Genomic DNA, 25,199 nt, shown 5'->3' with positions numbered 1-25,199 from the left:
GCTGCGGAATTTCCAGCGGAACATCCGCATTGTTTTCGGGGAATAGGACTTCCAATTTGGCTGTTTTTTGGATATTCTCAGATTATACAGAAATATATCAGTACTTGGACCTCCCCTATTTATAAAAACAAACAACAAGTTCATATAATCACCCCATTTTAGTTAAATAATCATTTTCAGACCTGGCGTTCTTAATCGCCCAATTTTAAGGAATATCTTTTTGTATTTATAAAAATAGTTAAATATAAATTACCAATACTTGTATAATAGATAATTGGAGTCAATTTGACCAATAAAGTATTTTTAAAATTTGTTTGTGCTAAGTAACGTAAATTAAATTATTGTTTATAGCGTTTTACAATGAGTTTAAAATCATTTTCTTCATAGAAAATTAAAAAAATTCTTAAATTGTTCGTTTTATAACATGTAAATGTGATTTTTTTCGTAAATATATGTATTTAAGTAATTTGTATACGCTTATCTGTGTACCAACCATTTTTTACACTTATAAACATACAATGATGGAAAAAGAATCCTAGCCAAAAAATACACCATTAATCCCATGTCCAAAAAAATCTGAGCTACTTAAAATAATCCGTGGCACTTTCAGATATTTATAATCCCTGACTTGGATGCATTTTTTTGTGTATGGCGTAATCCGTAGTTGGCAACACTGTGGCAATGAGCTGGAAAGTTCATTTGGTCCCAGTGGCAGCTTTCGGTTTTCAAAAGTCCAGAGTGCGTGTGCCCCAGAGGCCCCGAAACCAATGTTCCCCGGGGTCCCCAGGGCCATACATATCAACTCGCTGGCATTATATTCCCATCCAGTTTTTCGGCCAACTTTCAGGCGGACGTTTAATTGCCACGCCCACCGACATATTTAGTTCGGACCATGATCAGGCTGCAGAATGCTCGTACACAGGGATTACAATCAGTATGAAAATCAAGCGTCAAAAAGTTTTTACCACCACGTAATCCGCAGCAGTTTTTCATCTTCAGCGGCGGCATGCGAGTGGATGTGCCACGCCCACAGCCGACAGCCCCCTGGCCTTGGCAGTGCCAGATGTGCTGGAGGACCAGAAAAAGAACCAGACCCAGTGGCTGGAGGAGAAGCTATAGCCGGAGCATCAGCATCAGCATTAGCCGAGCACGTTCAACTTTCCAGTGGCACGCGAAACCGCACAAAATGTCGCCTCCCCACTTGCGAACCTCTTACTTCATCACACTCACTCGCATTCGCGGTATAAGCCTCCCCCCCTCCTCCCATACCGATTTACCCCGCCCACTTTTCAGCCCAGTCATGCTCTGCGAATTTTTCGCACATTTTTGCCCCTTTCTTTTTTATTCGATACCTCATGGAATGCAGGGGCATATTTGGCCAAGGGCAATTTCCAGTCGAAACCAACTCATGTGACCTTGGGATCTACAACACCAACAATCAGAACTTTTGGGATGCTATCATGTTTTAATCTTTAAAACATGTTGGCATAAAATATATGACAAAACTAATTTCCAGTCGACACCAACTCATGTGATCTTGGGACATATAGCACCAACAATCACAACTTTTGGGATGCTATCTTGTTTCCATCTTTGAAACAGATTTGCATAAAATATATGATAAAACAAATTTCCAATCGACACCAACTCGTGTGATCTTGGGACATATAGCACCAACAATCATAACTTTCGGGATGTTATCTCATTTCATTCTTTGAAAGAGGTTGAGATGAACTATATAACTAATTTCAAGTCGAAAACAACTCAAGTGGGATCTATAGCACCTACGATCATTAATCATTACTTTTGGGATAATATATTATTTTAATATTTCTTAAATAGGTAAACTCATATGTTTGATCTCAGGATCTAAATAGAACATTTGAGATGTTCACTTATTTGCTTGCACAAGTTCATAACAATTTTGTTTTTATTCTAGGAGGAGCTATATAAATAGATCTATATCAATATAATTTTGCGATCAAACTTTATAGAGCCCCAAGAAGTAAATTGAAGTACGCACATCTCCTTCAATTCTAGTGCAGTTCGGTACAATTGCCATTTGCTGCTGTCTTTTTGATAGTTTTGTGCAGCAATATTGCATCTATTTCAAAATCAAATGAAGCCATTCTACGGTTTTATGACAGATCGTAAAAAAATAAAGAAATCGCAGTGCTGGGTATTTTATGTGTGGCAAACTCTTTTATGGTTTTCGTCATTCCTCTTGTTTTTTTTCTGCGGCTTCTGTTGGTCGGTGTGCGCTGGCTTCGCTCGCTATATTTTTCAGCATATAAATTTTCGTTCAAGTTGAAAAGTTTCACATACTCCTGTCACGTAACGCGCAGTGGGGTCGACGAGGTGCTGCGGTAGAAGGACGTGGGGCGGTGGATGTACTTGAGGGTGGTTTCGAGCAGGGATCGCAGGGCTGTCAGCGGCATGGGTCGCGTGCTGAGCTGAGGTCATGCCACGCCGGAGTCCGAGTCGCTAATTTATGGCCTGACATTAGAATGCAATCATATTCACTTAAAAAAGTGCATAACTTTTGGCTCCTGCCGTTGCCCGACTTACGGTTGTCATCGCTGTTGTTCCTGCCGCAACACCATTCATTCCCCCCCGCTGCACTTCGGCGCAAATAACTTTTATTGCACTTGAGCTTAATTGCTGTACAAATTGCTGCTAATCGCGCGTGTGTTGCATGCGAGGTGAGGCAAAGGTTGAGGTTAGGTTTCCATTTCCGCTTCCGTTGCGCCAGTTGACGTGCGGCGTTGCCACCCGGTTGCACGTAGCGCGTGACTGTACCAAAGCTACTTCTGCGATTAATGGCTGAATTTCGGGTTTATCGAGATGAGGTAAATAAAATTAAAATGTAGTTAGTACAGAATTAGCTGGAATGGAAATTAAGGATATAGAGGACTGCATTCTTAATTATAAACTTAACCCTTGTTTAGTTGCAGTATAATGGTAAATTGCTTATATATGTGTGTGTGCAATGGTAAAATAAGAAAGCAAGATTATTAATTCACCATGGAAAATTTATCTTTATTCATATCTCTTCCAAAAAATGTTGAGCAATGCCAAATAATAATAATGGCAGTAATAAATTATTATTTTAAATGATTGATTGTTAATCACATCAACCTTTGAATGATACGCTGAGGAATTGTTTGATTAATTCCGATGAACATGTGGGTTAATATTAATTAAACTTAAATAACGATGATTAATGGCTTTTTGTTTTACCTTTTATTAACCAAAAACAGTTCATCAACTTTATGTTAAAACTCGGACGTTCCTTATCAACTTTGTAGATATTCTTTTGTATCATTAACTAAAACAAGTATCTAATTAATTATATAAGTAAAGGGATTTTTTAATCCGCGACCACCTGACCACCTCGCTTAAATTCCACACAAGCAACTTAACCTGCTCATAACCAGGAAAAGCCCACAAAAAAGCGAGAAGAAAAGGGGCGAGAATCAAATAAATAAATCTCATCATAAGCATGCATATGCAAATGAATAAAATCTAAACCGAAAAGTGTAAGCCGCCGGCAGCGGCGCCACTGACCCGTAACATGTGTCGCCCGTCCCAGCGGACACGCCCACTTCCCTACCATCTGGATGGGTTGTGTGTGGGCGGATGGGCGGGCTGATGGTCGGTTTGACTGGTTGGTTGGTGGGTTTTTCGGGTTTGTTGGGCTGTCCTGGTGTAACATAAGCCGCAAAAAGATTTTCGACAACGGGCGCCGGGCAAAATGTGAAAACCAAAGAATTATTGCCTTGTCGCCTGTCCCTGACCTGACCCTCTGCCGCTCCAGCTCCAGCTCCAGCTGCACATGGCCGGTTTGGTATAATCTTTGTGCCAACGCCAGCCACCGACGTCGGCGTCAACGTATCCCCAGGCTGCCAGTTTACAATTTTGCAGCCGAAACCAAGTGCTGACAACTTGGGTGTTTTCAAGCCGGCTAAAGAAAATAAATGATATCATATTAAAAAACTTATTTTATGAAAGGAGATATCACATATTTATAAAGTCCATAGTTCTTTTAATTTTAGCATCGTTCTGATTTTTCAGAAACGAGAACTTAAAGCTCAATTTAGTATAATACATTTTGGTATATCTATAATTTATGTGCATTCACACCTAGATAACAGTTATGAAAATATTTGAATAATTGCTGAATAAATTTAAAATTAAGACTTAATAAGGGGAGCTTAAAAAGTGTATGTGAATATAAAATGCTTTAAAATATATACCTAATTTAATAGCATTGCAGGTTTTCAAATAATCCTATTAAATACAAGCTGTCGTCACTCCTTGAAGGTTTAATAGAACTCACCCCTTTATTTAAAATTTATAAAATATATAAGTGATCTAATAAATGACTACTAGGAAGTTTTATACTTAAGCTGGGTTTTCCTAGAGTGTTTCATCCCAATTTCTTCAGCTTTCTTCGCTCTTTTCGCATAATTGTTTGCTGTTGATGATGTTGTTCTCCCCTGCGTGTGTGTGTGTGTGTGTGTGTGTGTGTGTGTGGGTGTGCTTTTCAGTGTGTGTGTGAGGTGTTTGGTTAAGCACATAATTAATACGAAATTTGATTGCCTTTGCCGCGTTGGGACCGGAAGTAGACGAAGAAGAGCCAGCAGCACCGGATGCGGGTGAACTCCTTCTCTCTCTCTCTCTGTCTCTCTTTCAGCCTGTGTGTGAGTGTGTGTATGTGGGGTGTACGAGTGAAAGTCAAATTAAAGTAAACTCGACTTGGCAACCACCCACCCAACCGCCACCCACCGCTGCGGTTTGCCGCTTAAACGCTTGTGGTTTAATTAATCGACTCATAGCTGCATATTCCCCTCTCTTTCCCGCCAAGCCCCGCCTCCTGCCCCGCCCCTTTCGAGTGACTTCCTGTCGCTGCGGTTTTTCAACCCAGCCACCAACCCCTTTTGTGCCTGACTGTTGACGCTTTTTAATAACTTGGCCAAGGCCTCTTCTCCATCCGCCTGAAACGGGGCAGATAAAAAACTTTAACTTTTACCAGAGCTCGCTGCTTGCTTATGGCCGAAAATAAATCAAGGACCAAACTACTTTGGCCCGGAATGATTAATTAACTGCATTTTGTGCTCGACCACGTCCGGTGGCCCCGACCATTTGCCACCACGCCCTGCACCCCTTCGCTTAACTACAGTAGAGCTTTGCTATTTGGTGCTTACCTAGTTCAATACAGTATTTCATGAATTCAGGGGCTAAGGGCTTACTTCATCATTGAAATTATTAGGTTACAAACTAAAGCTCACAAATTTAAACTAAGTTTATAGGTCGAAGGAAAATGTTGTAGGTACTACACGGTATATATATTATATACTCCAAAATATTCTAGAAAAATATTCTTTAAACTAAAAGGTGGTGATTATTTCTAGCAAAATCAATTCAAAATAAAAAAGTCATGAAGTGAATTAAAATATTAACCAAGTGTTATATATCATTGGGACTTCCCACTTTTATAAGTGATCGATTTTGGTGTTAAAAAAGAAAAACAAAAGTAATATTTTCGATTCCAGTTCTAGACATAATATTATCGTTTAATATTTGGAATAGATTTTACAGCTTCAACTAGATCGGTTATAGTTCGTTATAGAGGTTGAGCTGTAGTTCAAAACCTGCTGCTATTGGGATTATAAAAACTTAGGTGTTCCCTATTATATCAATGTTATTATAATAGGTTAGGGTAAAAATATTTCGCAAGAAGAGGAACCTGAGGAAGTCAATCCATCGATACAACAAACTTTATATTCCAAGGCAAAGCAAAATGTATCTAAGAAAATATGGATCTCAAACTTCACCCATAGGAGGACCCACTGTACCCCACAACTACACACTCATAGAGCTGCCAATGGTCTGCGGCGCCACTTGAACGTCTGCGTTAAGATATTATTAATGTGCTTGTTAGCATTGGCCGCTGTAACTGCTCCGCTGTCCGAGTGGCATGAATTATGTGCGCTTTTTGCGCCCGTTGCCATCACAATTAACCGTAAGTGATGAGGCGGAGTCGCAGTGGGAGTCCTCCAGACACTGCCACTCCCATTTCCACCTCCATTCCCCTCCTGGCCAAAGGATAACACCATTCCCAGCAATAATCTTGCATTGTTCAAGGGCCGTCTTCGCCGACTTTGAAATGCGCCAGGACTTAGGCAAACAGTTGATGGAAGGCCCTTCCGTCGATGTGCGATCTGTAATTCCATCGCCTAGGCACTTATCAAGGGGTGTAATCATTCGCTAGATTAAGTGCATTTGTGGAGCTTCGATTGGCCTTCTCCTATGAGCACTGTGATACAACTAAATCGCTTGAAAGCCCTAGGTAAATTAATTGATTTTACTTAACTTTCGGAAAAAACTATTAAATAAAAAGTAAAATTTTTAATTTCTTGCTTTCCCTAAGTTACCAGCATGTATGCATCTTAACAAGGTAACGTTACTTACCTAAAAAACCAAAAAATGTATACTTATAAATTGGAGGCTTTTTTGTTAAAAAACGTAGTATCAAAAAGTCAAATTAAATTAACTTAAGAGTTTTAGTTTGTTTATGGAAAGATAAGAATACTTTAAAACATATTCAAAAAAGAGCACAAATTTCTGCTGATTAATGAGAACTCAGCCCTTTGTAGTTGTTATAAACCCAAATGAAATTCACATTTTAATCATAATCACAACGAAAGTGTTAAACTCCTTTCCTTGGCCCATCCTTGGCCACTTTTTCTTTCACTCCGATAATGTTTTCGCTGCCATTTTTCCATAGATTAATCAGCCCGACAATTGAATTTTTCGGGCTGGATAAAATGCCCGATAGTTGGCCATTGTTCTGAGAAATCCAATTAGTCCTGGCGGCCAAGGATGCCCGTAGATAACCGAGTGTGTGTGTACCGCCCACGACCTCCGACCCCCAAACCCCTGACCCCCGCGGGATAATAAGCAGCTTAAGCTGCTCCTCCTGTCCGGTTCCAAACTCCGTACTCCGGAGTCCGGAGTCCTTGGTCCGCAAGAAATGTGGATAGAAAACTTGTTAACGCCAAATCGAAGCTGGAAAAGCTGGAAAAACCTAGAGATAGAGATAGAGACAGAGAGGGAGGAGGAGGAGGTGGGAGACCAGCGAGCATTATACAGATTGAATTGAGACGTTGGGCGATGGAGATTTCCCTCAGGTATCGAGGAGCATACGGCAGACAAGAGGAGCTCTGGCTGGATATTGTATATTGTATACTGCATGTCGGAGATGGAGGATGGAAGATGGCTCAGCCATTGTGTAAGCCAAAAATGGCAGCTCTCGATATGATAATGATACAATTTCGATGAAGCTTAACAGGGATTAGGCAACGGGAGATGTGGGGATTCGGTTGCGAGAACAGAGCAACCCATGAACGATGAACGATGATGGCAACTAATTGGCCCCGGGTTCGTTCATCTGGCTCCCATTGCCCATTGCCCATTTCCCCAGCTACCAGCTACCGTTCACCATCTCCCGTTGCCAGTTTCCAGTTTCCCACTAACCAAGTGGCAATCAACCATAATGCCAGTCCGTTGCAAGTGACAATTTATTAATAAACAGCAGAAACAAGAACCAGGTCTTTGGGAATGGACGAGGAAGGGGCAGGAGCGCCTGTCAATTACCAGTCGGGGCTATAAATTGCATGTCAGTTGCTCACAGCCCGGATCCCTTACCAATTGCTTACGGAATCGAAGGGAGTGCGCTGCGTTTAATGGGCCCGATAAATTCCACAGGCTGTCAGGGGGCCAGGGGGATTTGGATATGGGTAGGGATACGGATATGGGCGTCGGGATGGGCATGGACATGAAGATGCAAGCAGAACACAGCCGAATCTCGGCCCAGAGCGGATGTTCACCTATCGATTGACGGGCACTTGATAAAGCAGGGGACTAACGATCCATTGATCTGGTATCAGTGTCTGCACTTTACATTTCATTTGTTTTAAAAAGGAATTCGATTTAAGAAGCTCGTAGTACATTTCTTAGTTCCTCTTAAGGATCGATTTTTATTTATAAAATACAAAAAATAATTTATCGATACTATCGATGGCTTAGAACTATATCAAATATCGACGGTATCGCACAGCAAAATGATTTATTATTACAGTTGACTTTTTTCTTCAAAGTTTGTTTTATTTTAATTGCTGTTAAATTCAAATTGTTTACATACAAACAATAAGTTTTAACTAAAAAAATAATTTAGTTTTCCTTAGTTTTTCTCTTTTATCATTTATTTACTTTAACATTAAACATTTTTCAATAATATCGATGGTGCCAACTTTTGCTCACGTTATCCCAACTCTATTTAATCAATGGTTTTCAAAACAAAGACTTCATAAAAGAAACTGGTTTCTCCAAAATATTCTTTACTTCGAGAACTATAAAAATAAACAAGATTGTAACAACCGCAAGGCAATCCCTGGAAGTAGTCATTCAATTTGCGGAAATTGAGCGACGCCGAGCCCAGTGTGACCAGGCCACTCAGTGCAGCAGCCAGCGTGGCCAGCGACGGGGACAAACACAATCAAAGCCCAAGCGCCAAATGCGAAATCAAATTAAGCAAAGTGCGCAAACATTGATAAGGCAGCCAAGGCAGATTGAGGACTTGACTGGATCCCGTGGCCTCCAACTGCAGCCGCATTCCGATCCGAGTGCAGTCGGAAAAGTCGCAGGACGAAGAAAAGTCAGGACCATGGGGGCGGAACGGAAAGGGGGCGTGGCAAGAGGGGCAGGGGGCGGAGCCACAACCGCAACCGACAAAGGGAAAGTGGCGAGGCGAACGGGTTCTTTGGGTTGTCAACTGTAAAGTAGGGTAGATTACATTGCTTTGAATGATGCCACCAGCCAAGGAACGAAGATTCCGGAAAATGCCAACCAGAATGAGACGAAAAGTGCGGCCAAGACTCGACCACTTCGATGCCCATCAAGGGAAAATAAATCAAAGGTCATGGGAAATGACTTAAACTTTCAATACATCCTTCAATTTATAATTACATTTTAATCTGTTAAACAAAATAATTTAGAGTACTTTTAACCAGACTATATCATATCATCACATATACCCCAAGGAAAATGCAGATGGGTACAGTTCGTGGCGCCAGCCCAAGGAAAAATCAACAGAAAAAGGAAACAGTCGAATAGGAAGGGTGAAAGGAAAAAGGAAAAAGAAGGGAGGGAAAAGGAAAAGGGGGCGTAGGAATGGCAAGACATCGTCTTTTCGCATAGACAAAAACCAAAGGACAACGCACAACTAGCTGCAACAAAAAAAGAATAGAGTGGATCCTGTCTTCGCACAATCGAATTCCAAAATACCCTTGCCAGTTGAGTTGAAAACAGAGTTAATCGAATATGTTACGATAATTAATTGAGAAAATAATATTTAAAAAAAAAAAATATAATAATTAACTTTAAAAATTTATTAAAAATAATTGTAAAAAAATAAAATTCTATTTTAAAAACCAAAGTTTTTTTACAATAATTTATTTATTTACATTCTTACATTTATAATTAGAAAACATTTTTTAAAAGCCTTGCACATAAGTACCATCTGTAAAGTTCCATTATATGATCATTTAGTCAATAAGTTTTGTTAATTTAAGTGTAAAATAGATTTCTTGTGCACACTTTATATAAATAAGCTTATAATATAAACAAATATGATAAAACAAGAAGCTTTTTTAAGAATTTTCAGGGCATTAGACAATCGACGAGGTCTTGGGGCAGGATATGTTTCGGTGACATTCTCCGGAGTCTGCTTCGGACCCGGGCCACTAGCCCGGACTTGCACTGGCCCAGTAACTCGAGTAATTGGTAGCACGTTCCTGCCCCCTCCCCTCTCCACAAGAAGATCCCCCCCGAAACCATTCCGCCCCCTCATCCCCCTTGGCACGCCCCTGACAGCTCGTCGTCATTGCCATTGCTCATCTTCAGCGCTGTGTGGCCCGCAAATGTGTCTTTGTCAGTGCGTCAGTGGAGCGTGCCGCGTTGCAGTGCCAGGAGGTCACCAGCATGAGGAGGTCACCACCCACACTCCCACTCCAGAGTCACCACAACGGTGTGGGTGGCACGCAAATGCTTTGGCATATCAAAAGCAATGGGGTCTTGAGCATAGGAAAACGTTACATTTAAGAAAAGTAGAACAATCCACTTGATGCCAACCATTTTCGGAATATTTTAAACAATTATAATACTAATTATAATAACTGCAATTTTATAATTTACTTATAAACCATTAGCCTATTGCATTTTTCCGCAGAAACTCTTCGGTTATCTCTTCAAGTTCGTCCTCGGATATTTGTGTTTGGCACTCATATAAATCATATAAAATGTAGTCTTCATAAAGGTCCTGTTCCGCATTTGGAATCGTCACATTGTTGTTATCCTTCTTAGGCACTTCTTTTTCATTCTTAGATATCTTATCTTTAACCTTCTTTACAGCCCCTTCTTCAGTCATTTTCCCAGTTTTATTCTTAGTTTCTTCATCCGTCTCTTTGTTAGTATTATCCTTAGGCTTTTCCACATCTTTTTCATCAGAAGACTCTCCCTCGTGGATGTATGTGGGTTCTTCGTCGCTCCAGTCATCATTCTGCTCCGATTCGATGTACCGCCTGAGGTAATCCGCAAAACATCGAAGAATGGGCATGAAATAGGGATCGGTGGGTCCATTGAACAACCTCAAAGCCAGCTGGAAAATGTGTCTTGAGCAGCACTTTGGGAAGAAGAATCTGCGATACCTTTCCCCATTCTGAATTGGTATAAAAAAATCAATATTTGGAAAATAGATGGGTGTGAAACACCCACCTTCTTAACGAAAATTATGTGCGACACCGACACTCCGTCCGACGAACTTCCTAAATTCTTGCAAATTTCCTGCTTCGGATGATTGTTCATTTTGCGGTAGAATGAAAATTTGATTAGAGGTGGGAAAACGGTTGACATGTGTACCTTTGCTATGTGTTTAACCAAGCTTTAGTGTTTAACCTTTTTTTTCTTTCTCTTTGAAGTAATTAGTGTTGTAAAACGACTAGGATTCAAAAGTTTTCTGTACTGTTTATAGTTTTACAACACGACATTGTTTAAAGTTTTCAAAATTAAATTTCAAAAAAAGATGTAAAATGAACGTTTTTCATGTTTTCTGGAGTAAAACCAGGAATTTTTAATAAGAGTTAAACATTTTTTGGGGTTGTTCAAGTGGTTTTAGTTCTATCATCTTTGGCAGTGATTTGTTTAAAAGTCCTTTGAATCCAATTTCCAGAAGCTATTATATATTTGTGTCTAATTGAGCCCCTTAATGCTTGTTTTGTTGTACTTTTTAGATAAAATTTTTCTCATTGACTTATTGCTCCAATAATTATTTATCGTGAGATTTTAAAATACCAGAAAAATACCAAAGCGCCTATTAAAGCTGTCACACCTCTTCCTGCTCGCACTTACGTAAAATCGTATAGTCAGAGAAGAAATTGCTTTAATGAATGAGCCGCACAATGTCGTGTAATAACACCATTAAGTAATTCCCTTAATTTCTTTTGCCTTTCTCTTTAACTTTGGAATAACAGTGGGGCCTGCCTGCAATCCGATATGACAAATATATACATATCTCTCTTGTCATGTGAGCTTCTGCCTGTCAGAGTTGCACAATAACCAATTCCCTTTTTCTTCATTACTTTCTCCGTCTGCCCGCAACCCCTTTCTCTTTCCCCCTTTGTTTTTTGGCTCTTGCCTCTGCATGAGTTCTTTGGTTTTTGTATGGAAATTTAGAAATTATGTTTTCTTGTCTTTTAATTAATAATCTCAAGGGTGTTTTGGCCTGTCCTGGCCATGGCTTATGGCTGAAGAAGATGGAGTTTTGCTGGATTTGCGAGGGTTTGAGTTTGGTAACTGGAATGGGAATGCCAAGCAACGGGGCGTATGAGTAACATGCGAAAGCAATATTTGTTGTTCAGCCGCCTTTCCCAGCAGGCAGCTGGCGTAACTCGAATTGTAGATGGTGTTGATGTCCCCCGATTTCCCACTTTTCCACCCACTTTCCCGCTTTTCCGGACTAACTTTTATGGCTGTCGTGTGTGTGAGTGCTGGTATGTCTGTATGTGGCTTGACAATGTGATTTACATTTAATTAAAATCGTATTTACTCGTTAGATAAACAAACACAGGACTCGGTCGGCACCCTTCCGACATTCTGCCGCATCATTAGGCACTCGGAGCTCTCGAATGGCAAGTGGCATTGGTAAATGGCGATGGAAAATGGCAGGGGGGCAGTGGGAAATGGGAAATGGGAAATTCGGCTGGGAGCCATGTCTCAGGTGTTGGCCTGCCACTTGGATGTCAGCGTTGTGTTGACGTTGACAGGGCGACATGTCAAAAATAACTCGGTGCCATCGATCGCCGAAGGCGGTCCAAAAATAAACCACTCTATCTTATGACCAAAATCGAAATAGGAGTGCCCAAACAAGACGACGTGAATGGGAAATCTTGAGAAGTTAATAATGTCGCCAATTCGTTTGGGGCAAAGTGAAGGCCATAAGAAAACGAAGCCCTGATAGCAAACACAATAAAGCAATAGAAGTAAAAATCAGTGATTTTTCGAACAGGTCAGAACGAGGAATGTCACACCCCTTTGAGCTCGTTGTTTAGTTTTCAGTCTAATGACATTTAAGCCCGGAAATTTTTAACATTTGCCCAAAACAGTCGGTCTTCCACCTGTGCGCCTTGATTTGGCCAAACTACGATCGAAAAACGGCAAAGAAAAATGATATATTTGACTAAAATCTGAATCTCGTATTTTTGACAAAATCTAAATCCCATTTTTTCGCCATTAAAAATCAGTTTTTTGGCTGCTATGAAGTTAATAAAAGTCAAATCAAGGAATGTCATACCTCGTTGAGCTCGTTGTTTAATTTCCAAACCATTGGCGTTCAAACCTAGAAATTTTTAGTTTTTCACATTTTTCACAAAAATTTTCACAACAATTTTCACAAAATATTTTTGATTAAACAGTCATTGAATTTCCAAATCAAATTACTTTGTAAGTAATTGTATTATGTTTGAACATTCAAAAAATGAAAAGTCAAATTAGCTTAGACATGCTGTCATTAAAAAATTCAAAATATAAAACAAATGTATATTTTTTACAGCTTGATTTATGTCTCATCTTTTTAAAATAGTTATGTATTTTATATGTAGAATGGTATTCATGAAAGGTAGTTCTTGAGTTTAGAGGTGAATATTTATTTCCTTAGATATCCTTTCGCAAGACAAAATTGCTACAATTTTTTTTTAAAAGAAGCTTTCATAATTTACATTGTTCTGTAGAATGTGGTAATATTATTAAGACAAAATGGTAGAAGCTATAGCACCTCAGGCCTTATGCTTAAATGTGGCTATACAATAAGTCAGTTACTTTGTTGCTTAAGTAAAATAAATATGAACATTAAATAAAAATATAAGTTAATTATTTAATAGTGCAATTTTGGAGAAACACTGTATTTTTCCTAGATTTTCTCGCAGTGTTGGCCCTGTCTGTTGCTGTATTTTATGGGATTGTGCGCTGGCTTATCTCTGGCTCCACTGGCTCCGCTACTCCCTCCGCTCGTCCGCGTTTTTATTGTAAATTCTTTGCATATTTTTGATTGGCTTCCCGACCCCTGGCCAAATAAAAAAACAATAAGAATCCCTTGTTCCTGCCTTCCTTTAATTTTATTTGCCCCACTCCAGCTACTCCAGCTGCTCCAGTTACTCCAGTTACTCCAGCTACTCTGGCTACTCCAGCACCTCCACCTCCGGCTCGTTGCCCAGAATTTTGCCCCCAAACACGCTCTGATCGATGCGCCAACAATGGGCCACTAGAGGTGGATAGTTGATCAGCACCCTGGCCAGCGACATGTTGGGCATCTTGGTGGTCCTGAAGGCTGCCACATGGCCGAAGACCAGGGCGTCCAGCGCACAGGGCCGCGATCCACAGAAATAGGGCTCCTCCAGCTGGTTCTGCTCCATCTGGTCGACCAGTTGGCCGGCACAGACGCCCAACTCGTGGAGCAGCTGGTCGTTGTGCAGATCATCCCACTGGTATACCTTCAGTATGCGCATCGCCTCCTTCCGCTTGGCCCACCGACGGAGCGCACTCAAGGGCCACGGACGAGCAGCCCCACTGCGCGGTGCCGTGTACCACTTATAGTTGACCGCATCCACGAAGCTCATGTGAATCTCGGTCAGAGTGAAGACGTTCTCCACATAGTTCACCAGACTGCGAACATTATCGCGCTGATCCTCGGACATCCAGCTGCCCAGGGCGTGGCCCGCCTGCATGGTCTCCACCTGGGCCACAATGGGCTCGAATTCAGCAAAGGTCTTGACCGGGCCCAAACGGAGGAGCGGCAGGTGGGTCAGCCGGCCACCCGGCGACATGAACTCCGCATTGTCGCTGATCTTCTCCACAATTGGCAGGCCACACATACGCAGGTAGGTCTTCACCGCCAGGCAGCTGGAACGCTCCGGAAGCAACAGTTGACTCTCTTCCAGTGGCTGGTACAGTTGGGCATCCGCCGGCCACGCCTCCTCCGCCTTGTTCTCCGGCGACTGCGACAGGGCAGCGGTCAAGTTTTGCTCCAAGCTCATGGTTAAAGTGCCGGAAATTTTGACTACTTGCTTTTGGGGACAGTCAATTCGGTTCAATGGGATAGCTGACACTTATGGCAGTGGTGACTCTTTTATTATATTTTATTTTAAGTTACCAGATGTATTTTGAAATATTTTTCATAACTTGAAAATTTATGCAAGCAACGTATATCCATTAAAATATTTTAAATGAAAGCGTATATCGAAATTAAAAGGATGTTTTTTTAACAATTCTTATATCTTCTTAGTTGCATCTTATTATTTATCAGAAAATATTTTTTTAAATTGTTAATACAAATTAAGTTTTGAAAAAAAGTTTTATCAAAACATAAGACTCACGACGTCTTTCTTGGGAGTTGAACCTGTGTCCCCAAGAGTCAGGAACGAGCATCTTACCAACTGGACCATGAAGTTTTCCAAATTGTAAATAGAAAATAAGGCGTACCCTAAAGTATGCAACAATATGCTTTAAGATAGGAAGCAAGAAGGATTTCGAAAAGTAAAGATTTTTTTTCGCAGCATACTTTTAGATACATATTATATCCTCTTTACAGGAAAATTCACATTTCAAACTCATTTTGTAAAGCATACTTTTTGGTCAAAATAAATATGTTAGTCTATGTTATTTATTTGGAATTTTAATTTCGATAGATAAAATCTTTGCAGCTCTGGCCATGTTATCGAACAATTAACTAAACAGAAGTCTGTTACACGGTAATCGATTTTTAAATAGTGTCAAAAACTGAAGTTTTCAAACTGTTAAGTCATTTCTGTCGGGATTCTGGTACAATGGATTTTTTCTCGTGAGCATGTTTGAGAATTGCAAGTTAAGTCCAATCGGATTCTTGAGCATTCATAGACGTAATTTTTGGTGTTAAACAGTGTAATCTGACAACATAACGTCAAAAATTCATTTTTAGAAAATCGATTAACTATATATCTTATTCTTATTTTTATAAAGGCATTATTGAACATTGGGTTCTAGAAAATTAATGAATTTTTTTGCTTTTTCACACAGATTGTATGTCCAAAATATGTCATGTCGCATTAGTGAATCGAATTGTCAAACATGTTATTCCACAAATTCCGCTTTCCCTTGAAATAAATTATTATTCCAGACTAAACTATTCAAGATGAAAGAATATCAGTTTCGCCAAACAACATCAGACCATCAATAGAGACAACTAAATTGAAGTGAAAATTTTCCCGGTTGATTAATTTATAATTTTGTCATTTTAGCCAATAATGAATAGCTAAGTGCCTCATCTGCACCGTGGTCTTTGCATTTCTGCAAAATACCCATAAAGTTTGTTTACATTCTCATACATTCTGGTCATTTTAGCTCCAAAAACGATTGTCTACCAGATTTCATTGAGTTACTCGTCTACAAATTGCCTGAGTTCCATCCAGCGAACGAGCCAAGTGATAAACACCGAGTGAGTGATGTCCGGTGATAAGGACGAAATCACCAAGAACTTATGATTAGGGTGTCTTTAGATTACTATATTTATATTTAGTAAAAGAATGTAATGCCAGAATAAGTGGTCTTAAGAATTGTTGGTAGTACGAGTTAAGCCCTAAAAGATCCTTTAAAATGGTACAATAACCACAACAGTATAGTTGAAAGTGATATTTTAAAAACGAATTAAACACAAAGGTACTGTTTCAAATAAAACCGCGAAATCCAAAGTCTTTATACGGAAGAGTCCTTATATTCTTGAAGAGATTTTTTATGATTAATTAGAAGGAAACTGATTAATGAACAGGTGTCAGGTGGGGACGTAGCTCAGTGGTAGAGCGCTCGCTTTGCATGTGAGAGGCCCCGGGTTCGATCCCCGGCGTCTCCATAACCGTTAACAGTTTTTTAATATCTTATAATATTGTTTTTAGTGCCAGCTTTGTGTGCAAGAGGGGAGAGCTTGCTTATGGTTTTCGAATACCAAATTTCATTTTTATTATATTTTTCTTTAATTATTTTATTTTTTTGCAGTTGAAAGTTATGTTTTTCAGCTCTCAAAACCACTCCTTAGAAATGGGGAGGCGCGATAACTAAAAAAGGTAATACGCCGGCATAAAAAATAGATTTGCTGGTTTTCCGCCGCATCACAAACAGTGCACAACAGCGGTCGGCATACACACTTCGATAAGTTACCCAGTGCAACTCATTTGATTACGTGTCAATTGATAATTTAAAGTATCGTTCGAACGTTTAAAAAAAGTCATGAAAAAAGGTTTAAGCTCTTGAAGATCTTTCGTCCCTGTGGAAAAGAAGAAAAAGCGTTTTTGCTGATATTTTTGTTTTTCGTAGTATTTTGTGAAAATTTGAACTTAAGTAAACTTAATCTGTCAATTATTTGAAATGTTTTCAAGGGGACGTAGCTCAGTGGCAGAGCGCTCGCTTCGCATGTGAGAGGTCTCGGGTTCAATTCCCGGTGTCTCCACATATTTTTTTATTATTTTGAGAGCTCCTGGGAGTTTTGAAGATCTTTTGTTCGTTAGAAAGATCGTTTATGTTGTATTCATAAAATGTTGAACTTAATTAAACAAATGTCAAACATGCTTTCAAGGATCGTGGTAGAGCGCCCGATTCAATAGTGAAACCGCTGAAATCCTGGTTTTAGGCAAAAAAAAATCAGCGTTTTGGCTGGCATATTGCAAAAATGGGTCACAATGAGGAATGTCATACCTCGCTGAGCTCGTTGTTTAATTTCCAATCCATTGGCGTTCAAACCTGGAAATTTTTAATTTTTCACAATTTTTACCAAAAAACTGATGCCAACCCCATAAAAAATGCAAAAATTGGCCAACAAATAAATTTTCCTTAAACTGATTGGGTACGTTAGTTTAGGAAGCAAGCTACTCAAAACAGTCGGTATTTTAGCTGTACGCCTTGATTTGGCCAAACTACATTCGGAAAACGGCAAAGAAAAATGGTATTTTTTACTAAAATCTGAATCTCGTATTTTTGACAAAATCTAAATCCCATTTTTTCGCCATTAAAAATCAGTTTTTTGGCTACTATGAAGTAAATAAAAGTCAGATCAAGGAATGTCATACCTCGTTGAGCTCGTTGTTTAATTTCCAATCTATTGGCGTTCAAAACTAGAAATTTTTAATTTTTCACATTTTTTACAAAAAAAACATGATGCCAACCCCATAAAAAATGCGAAAATTGGCCAAAAAATAAATTTTCCTTAAACTGATTGGGTACGTTAGTTTAGGAAGCAAGCTACTCAAAACAGTCGGTCTTTTAGCTGTACGCCTTGATTTGGCCAAAATACATTCGAAAAAGGGCAAAGAAAAATTGTATTTTTGACTAAAATCTGAATCTCGTATTTCTATTGGCGTTCAAAACTATAAATTTTTAATTTTTCACATTTTTTACAAAAAAACATGATGCCAACACCATAAAAAATGCGAAAATTGGCCAAAAAATACATTTTCCTTAAACTGGTTGGGTTCGTTAGTTTAGGAAGCAATCTACTCAAAACAGTCGGTCTTTTAGCTGTACACCTTGATTTAACCAAACTGAGATTGAAAAACGGCAAGGAAAAATGGTATTTTTGACTAAAATCTGAATCTCGTATTTTTGACAAAATGTGAATCCCATTTTTTCGCCATTAAAAATCAGTTTTTTGGCTGTTATAAAGTAAATAAACGTCAGATCAAGGAATGTCATACCTCGTTCAGCTCGTTGTTTAATTTCCAATCCATTGGCGTTCAAACCTGAAAATTTTTAATTTTTTACATTTTTCACAAAAAAACATGATGCCAACCCCATAAAAAATGCGAAAATTGGTCAAAAAATAAATTTTCTTTAAATTGATTTGGTTCGTTAGCTTAGGAAGCAAGCTACTCAAAACAGTCGGTCTTTTAGCTGTACGCCTTGATTTGGCTTAAAAACCGCCAAAAACAAGTACTTTTCAGGGCTTATGTCATTACCCTTAAACAAACCCCCTGAAATACAAGTGAATTTAAATATTCACTAGCTCTAATTTCAATTTGAAAAGCTTAAACCAATTCATGCATTTTTCAACGCCGAACGATACCTATTGTGCTGTTGGCTATTCGAGACCAAATCAACTTGTCAATCGATGCTGACATCGACATTAATTGCAGGAAGTCGTCGGTGAATTAGTGCCACCCCCTGCCAACCCCTGTGCAGCTTTGGCCCTTTAAAGAAACCTCCAATCATGTTGCATTCAACAGCACAAGTTGTCCTCTTTTTGCCACCATAACCACTCCACTACACTTTACCCCGCCGCCCCATAGCCCATTCTTTTCCGCCTCTTGTTTTGACTTGATGACCAAGTTAAACAAACACACGCCACACAAACATGACCCGGGTCCGGCAATCGGAATGGGATTCGGACAAGGATTGGGCATGGGATCCAGATTGGGGGTGGCAGTGGGAGTGGGAGTGGGGTCTACTGCAGCCGTGTCCAATTTGCATGGCCATTGTGAGCTGGCTCGATGGCGGAGGATCCTCCGGAATCCCCGGAATCGCCGGCCATGCCCTCCGACCACACCGCAACTGAACAGGAGTGGGTCGAAAATGGGTCGAAAGTGGGTCAAAAGTGGGCCAGTGGGAGAGGGGAAGCACATTTCCGGCATTTATCAATGGTAATTTCTCGTGTCAGCTTTGAAATAATTTCAGATGACGGAAACGAGACTATTCAAGTGTGACCCAGTGCCCACAAAAATTATGCAATCATTATCATTTCGTTCTACGAGTATGTATATGCAGGCTATTGTGTTCGTTTTTCCTATTGAACTTTAATCAGAGGTTTCGACTCTGCTGGATAGTTTGTGGTTCTAGATTGCACACATTTTACGCAATATCATCATAAATTCTTTTTATTTTGCTAACACGACTTAATAAACCTTTTGAACGTGTTTTTGCCACAAAATTCAAAGTGACTAACTCTAAATGTTTATTCGACTGTTGCAGAAAATCACAAGTTATCATATAAATACAATGGTTTTCAAAAATTTTGAGAGTTAGTAAACGGTAGTTCATTGATATAGTAACACTTATAGATTTTTTTTTAATTCTTATATACCCCTTTATTAAAATTTATATATAATTATGCCATTGTGGACGTAATTTAGCAAATAAAAATATTTTAATATGCACCCAGTAAAAATATTATAGGGTTTCTGCGTTAAATTTGTAATCTATTATTATAGAACATATTCACTTTAAAAACCCATTACTACCTAAATATTCAACGGTACTTGTAGAGCCTACCCCAAACGTATCTTCTTGCTGTTTAATCGATTTTCCTCCTGCTTTTGTCCGATTTTCCTCCGCTTTTGTCTCCGATTTTTCGGGCGGAAAAGTGGGCGGTGATGCGGGCGGCTTGTAAAACAATGACAAGGACAAATTCGTGCGATGGGCAAACAGCATCGCAGGCAGTGTTGGCACGGGGTTTTTGCCGAAGGGGGGTCGAAGTGTCAATACAAATATAAATCAATGTTCCTCGGTCCCCGGATCGAAAAGCCGGCAAAAAGGTAACTGGCCTAAGCAGTTGTTGCTTTTGCCTTGTTTTTGCCGGCAATCAATTTTAACAAGCATCCAGTTCCAGTCGTCGAGGCCGAAATGTATTCATCATGTTAACAAAAACTTCACATCTGCTTGGCTTACTTCGACTAGGCATCTTCCTAATTGGTTGCCAGTTATGGAAACGTAGGTTGTGCGGGCAAATCAAGTTCAATTCCAGTCCTACCCACTCGGGGAAAATCAAAAAAAAAAAAAAAAGAGTACCAGCACTGATTTTCATTAATATCAGCGGCGTGAAAAAATGGTTGGTAACTAAAAAACTTGCTAGAATTTCATTTAATTTGCAGTTCCGCAGAGAGTTCGTCCCTCTCTTTTTATTGCTCACTATCGTTGTCCCTTTCCCGCGCTTGACAACTAACGTGTGCTGTAATTAGTGCGAGTGGGAGGCCTTGAGTAGGAGAAAGGGGGACAGAGAATAGGCCGCGCAAAAAGTTTGCAGACTTTTTTTTTTATTTCTCCTTTCTTTTTTTGCACTCGAGCTCTACAGTTTCTTATAGTCCTCAGTTGGTGCTTTTGTTTTTGTTTCGCTAGAATTTGTTCAATTTAATGTAACATGGTGGAGAAAACGCAAAAAGCTGAAACTAGGAGGGAAACAAGCGGAAACACAACATGGAAAACTGAAAACTTTGCGGTGACGTCGGAAAATTCCATTCGAAGCAGTGCGGACAACCTTAAAGCGAATTTAAGGTTTTCCCCAGAGTTTCGAAGCTACAAAAATAAAAAAGGCAATTCCAATGGCGAAGACCTACTCAATTTAAATCAAATATCATGCCTGGGATAACCTATAAAAGAACCTTCAAAGGACTACTTAAAGATAGATAGTTTTTGTAATTTTACAAGTTCTTTTATTTTCACTTGTATTATTATGTATTATAAAAGCAAAATAGTAGGTTAGCTAATATTGAAAAAACACGATTTTTGATATATATAATATATTATATCACAGGCTCTTCCTATGGTAAGTTATTTATTAGAATTTATTTAATCCCTTAAATTTTCAAAAAACAGTTATATTGGCTTTGATCTATGGCAATTTTATTAAAATTTTGAAGATCCCAAAAGGTTTTCTTTTTGCCTCAAATCCCTCGCATTTTTAACATAATACCGAATCACATTGATGTAAGTAACATGAATATAAAGCGAAATACCAAAATTTACTTGAATCGCAGTAGAAAAGGGCAACTTGAAAATGTTGATTTAAGAAAGTTTGGGGAACTGCCCCTTATCGTCGACCTTTGGGCAGGACTTTGGGTAGTCGCTGATCCTCAAAATGGGTCCTGGCTTGGAACTGAAATAGAACTTGATGTCGACTAGACGCGATTGGCGACCAGAGCAGCGTCCTGCGGCTTCATCTCCGGATCCTCCAGAGCTTCCTGAACCTCCTGATTCTCCCGACCCAGCTTCATCATCCTTGGAAGCCTTCTCCTGATTCTTCTGAAGTAATTTCTTCTTTAGGGCCTGCATGGCACGCCACTCGTCCAGTGTGAATTGCACCGGCGAGTCCTTCGAGGAACAATATTCTGCAGCCGCCTTCGATTGGATGGGCACATCCTGTGATTGCTTGTTCCTGCGAGAATCGTCCTTCTGGTACATCTGGATCTCCTGCTCCGGCGATCCCCAGTTGTGGGCCCCGGCCCCATTGCGTTTGTCCACCGCCTTGACACCAGTGCGATTTGAACCGGAATGGCGATCAAAGATCCGAGCACCACGATGATTGCGTCCGTATCCAGATTCCGGTCCTTTGACCAACGTAGCTGCCACCCGGATATCCTTTACCCTATCCTTTTGGGCTGCAAATATAAAAATAGTCTCATTGTCCTTGTCCTTCTCCAGCTTGGGCTGAAACAAACGAGCCGTTTTCTGCGGCTTTGGCGGCATCTTCTTGAGGGCATTCATCAGCAGGGCGTGCCTGTCCATCCTTACGATCCTGCGACCATAGTTCAAACTCACGCACGATAGATCCATCCCATCCTCGTAGGGGCAACGGTAGCCGTAGAACGAAGTCATTTTCGATATAAATATGATAAAAAGGTATACAAGTTGGAGCTCTCCAGGCGAACGAGACTCGGAGTGAACTGAGTGACAAGCGATGCCAACCTGTGAAGCTATTGTCCAGGATTGCTTTGATGACTAAAAATGTATTAGCCTACATTTTATTGGAAAAATTTATAGTAGTTTTGTATACGATATTGAATTTAAAGGATAGTTTCGTTGCAAATTTGAATTATTTTGTTAAGTTGCGTAATCATTTTATAAGTAAATGGTTATTTTATGACTTTGTAATTTATACTTTTATAAGTATAAGCCTTCAGATAACAATATAAATACATCTTTTATTAAATATTTTTTTAAAAATTATTGGATGATTATAAAATGGTGAATTTATTGGGGAGTGTTCATATGTAATTTTTAAGGATTTTATTTATTTTAATTTCTACATTTATTTTTAAGTCCACAATAATTATTATATTTGTATTTCCTGGAGACACTTTAACAAATATATAAAACGAACATATATAAATGTTTTAAACATATTATATCTGTTATTCACCCTACACTAATTATATTATAATATTTTTTTTTATTTAACTTTAGTTTTTCTGTAAATTTAAAAAGGTTAAAGTGTATTAATATAAAACAACGAATTTCATTGTTATTTCGAGTCAATGAATAAATAACACAATAACATCCGGTTTCTTTGTAATGGCCTTTATTTATTCGTGTCAAGTCCCCACTGCACTTGCTGTGACTAAGAATGAGAATTTGTTTTGAAAAATTATGTAAGATTTCCAGGGGGCTGCCATAGTTGCGGGGCTTTTCACTTGGGCGTCCAGCTTCCATCATAATTTTCTGGTATTATTATTTATAACTTTATTTGTTTGCTTATTTGCGCTGGTCGGGAGTGCTCCGTTTTATTGCATCCATTTCATTTTGTTTCCTGTGGGCTCCATTGTGTCTCCGGAGTGGCCAGTGGTTCTTGGTTCTTGGTTCTTGGTTCTTGGTAGTGGCGTAGTCTTGGTAGTCTTGGCCATCAAGTTTTGTGTTTTGTCATAAGTCATGTGTCTGCTCCTCCTCACTTTGGCCCCCGTTTTGCACAAAGTTGTGTACTTATGAAAATTAGTTTCTGCTGCTGTGCTCTGCGCTATGGTCTACTACTATTTCTCATAATTAAAGTGCAAATAAAAAACTAACTGGCGAACAAACAATTGCAATTAACTCTTGTTGCTGCCGCCTCTGCTGCTGGGCTCCTGTTGATGCTGTTATTGCTTTATGTTTGTGCTCCCATTTATTTGTTGTCCCTCATCTGTGAGATTCATGTTCCACCTCCCCCCCCCCCCCCCCCCCCCCTTTCTTCCGTTTCCGCTGGTTTCAGCGGCTGTGCGGGAACATAATTCACTTTTTATTATCTCATATTTTATAGAAAGTTCCAGCGAAATGGGGTGGGTGGCTATCGTCCATACGTACACCGATAAAAATAAGTGATAAGGAAAGATAGTTGTACGTATCAATTTGATATTGATATTTCGAGCTCTGTCTGCCTCACTCTAACTCAGAAATAATTGAGACCCCATCTTGCATTTTGCTCTTTGCTCTCAGTTTTTCAATTTGGGAGTATATCCAAAAAGAGAGAGAGAGGAAGAACTATATTTGCAATTTTCACTATCAATTTAACATTATTTTATTGTCTGTCTCGCTATAACGCAGAAATAATTGAGACGCCATCTTGCATTTTGCTCTTTGTCCTCTCTTTTTCGATTTAAAAGTATTCTCAAATTGAGAGAGAGAGAGAAAGAACGACATTTGCAAATTGTACTATCAATTTAACATTAAATAACATTGGGGGAGGGGATATTTTTTATATAATCTTTTTAAGGTTTGTAAGACGCCATCTAGGATTTTGCTCTTTGCTCTCTAATTTTTGATTTAAGAGTATTTCCAAAAAGAGAGAGAGAGAGAAAGAACAATATTTGCATTTTTCACTATTAATTTAACATTATTTTATTGTTTACATAAATGCACATTTTGGGGGGGTTTTTTTTATTTAATCTTTTTAGGGGCTTGCTCTTAACCCATTATATACACTTAATGAAAAAAATGAAAATGATGAAATGATATAGTGTTAGAGGGATCTCAACTTTAAAGGCTATAAAGCATATTTAAGCCTTTTGTTGCTGTAAAGAAGCTCATGGGCAAATACCACTTAAAAATAATAGTTCTAATTAATAGTTAACACGATGTGTAACGATGTCTGTTAAATCTATCTACTAATCCTGTAAAATTAAAACAATTAATCTTAATATTTTTTTGATCTGTGTATGGTTATACATATATAATGCAGGGCCTGTAAGCTCCTTTCCGTGTCGGTTGTGTCGTTTAATTCATTTAGTTTATGCTTTTAGCGTATTATTTGCTTAACTGCAGTTTGCATGTGTGCTTAAGTTTGCGAGTGTGTGTGTGTGTGTGTGTGCGGCTGCTTGGCAGTGTGTGCGTGCGCATAATTGCAGCACACACATAAGCACTGGATTTTGCAATTACTCCGCTTGACAAACAGCAACAACAAAACAGCAGCCACCGCAAGGAGTCGCAGTACACAGAGAAATTAATCAAAATATGAACAATTCACAATGCACCCCCTCCCCCTTTGGAAAACCCGCCGCCGCCCCTGGAAAACCGCAGATGCTGCCATTGACAACGCATCGCTGCACTCAGCATTCTCGGGCATCCTTTCGCCCGTTAGCCAAATATCAGCAAATTTTGCGTTTAAGCCAAGTGCAAACATTTTAGCGAACGGCTGGCAAACAAAAGACGCCGCTGCCTTTCTATTGATTTCATTAGGCAGCTGTCGAACAACAAAATCAGCAGCAAAATCAGCAACTAAAATCAACACATAACATAACAATTATTTAGGCACTTCGAATGCATTCCGTTCTTAATTCAAAACGAAGCCACAACACTGCGCAATTTGCGCGTAATTTATGCGATACTTG

General features: G+C 39.3%; 4 protein-coding genes and 2 non-coding genes across 6 annotated transcripts in view; 2 read left to right on the top strand and 4 right to left on the bottom strand.

Annotated features, from left to right (window-relative positions):
• The window catches only part of RpL37a (ribosomal protein L37a), a 211,097-nt gene that overhangs the window by 125,662 nt on the left and 60,236 nt on the right, over positions 1 to 25,199 (bottom strand). The window lies entirely within an intron of this gene.
• Positions 10,268 to 10,981, bottom strand: LOC136117263 (uncharacterized). Its single transcript, XM_065867469.2, has 2 exons — positions 10,837 to 10,981; positions 10,268 to 10,780 (listed from the first exon to the last, which is right to left on the bottom strand). The coding sequence occupies exons 1-2, from the start codon at positions 10,972 to 10,974 to the stop codon at positions 10,268 to 10,270; spliced, it is 651 nt and encodes a 216-aa protein (XP_065723541.2). The 5' UTR covers positions 10,975 to 10,981.
• On the bottom strand, positions 13,707 to 14,730 carry LOC108005245 (metaxin-2-like). The gene has a single exon (XM_017068438.4). It carries the CDS (start codon positions 14,646 to 14,648, stop codon positions 13,794 to 13,796), a length of 855 nt encoding a protein of 284 aa, XP_016923927.3. The 5' UTR covers positions 14,649 to 14,730; the 3' UTR covers positions 13,707 to 13,793.
• Positions 16,424 to 16,495, top strand: TRNAA-UGC (transfer RNA alanine (anticodon UGC)). Its single transcript has one exon. It is a non-coding gene; the product is annotated as a tRNA-Ala (tRNA).
• Positions 17,018 to 17,089, top strand: TRNAA-CGC (transfer RNA alanine (anticodon CGC)). The gene has a single exon. It is a non-coding gene; the product is annotated as a tRNA-Ala (tRNA).
• On the bottom strand, positions 21,242 to 22,305 carry PPYR1 (Protein phosphatase Y regulator 1). The gene has a single exon (XM_017068440.4). The coding sequence runs from the start codon at positions 22,216 to 22,218 to the stop codon at positions 21,409 to 21,411; it is 810 nt and encodes a 269-aa protein (XP_016923929.2). The 5' UTR covers positions 22,219 to 22,305; the 3' UTR covers positions 21,242 to 21,408.

The sequence above is a fragment of the Drosophila suzukii genome, chromosome X (genome assembly GCF_043229965.1).
Source record: "Drosophila suzukii chromosome X, CBGP_Dsuzu_IsoJpt1.0, whole genome shotgun sequence".
NCBI lineage: Eukaryota > Metazoa > Arthropoda > Insecta > Diptera > Drosophilidae > Drosophila > Drosophila suzukii.
Note: the sequence above shows the minus strand (reverse complement) of the source record. Positions and strands in the feature narration are given on the sequence as shown.

What these genes read in the sequence shown, in the direction of transcription:
- PPYR1 (XM_017068440.4), bottom strand. Translation starts at nt 22,218, where the DNA reads ATGACTTCGTTCTACGGCTACCGTTGCCCCTACGAGGATGGGATGGAT.
- LOC108005245 (XM_017068438.4), bottom strand. Translation starts at nt 14,648, where the DNA reads ATGAGCTTGGAGCAAAACTTGACCGCTGCCCTGTCGCAGTCGCCGGAG.
- LOC136117263 (XM_065867469.2), bottom strand. Translation starts at nt 10,974, where the DNA reads ATGTCAACCGTTTTCCCACCTCTAATCAAATTTTCATTCTACCGCAAA. An exon ending in ACATAATTTTCGTTAAGAAG is followed by an intron (nt 10,781 to 10,836) that starts GTGGGTGTTTCA and finishes ATACCAATTCAG; the next exon opens with AATGGGGAAAGGTATCGCAG.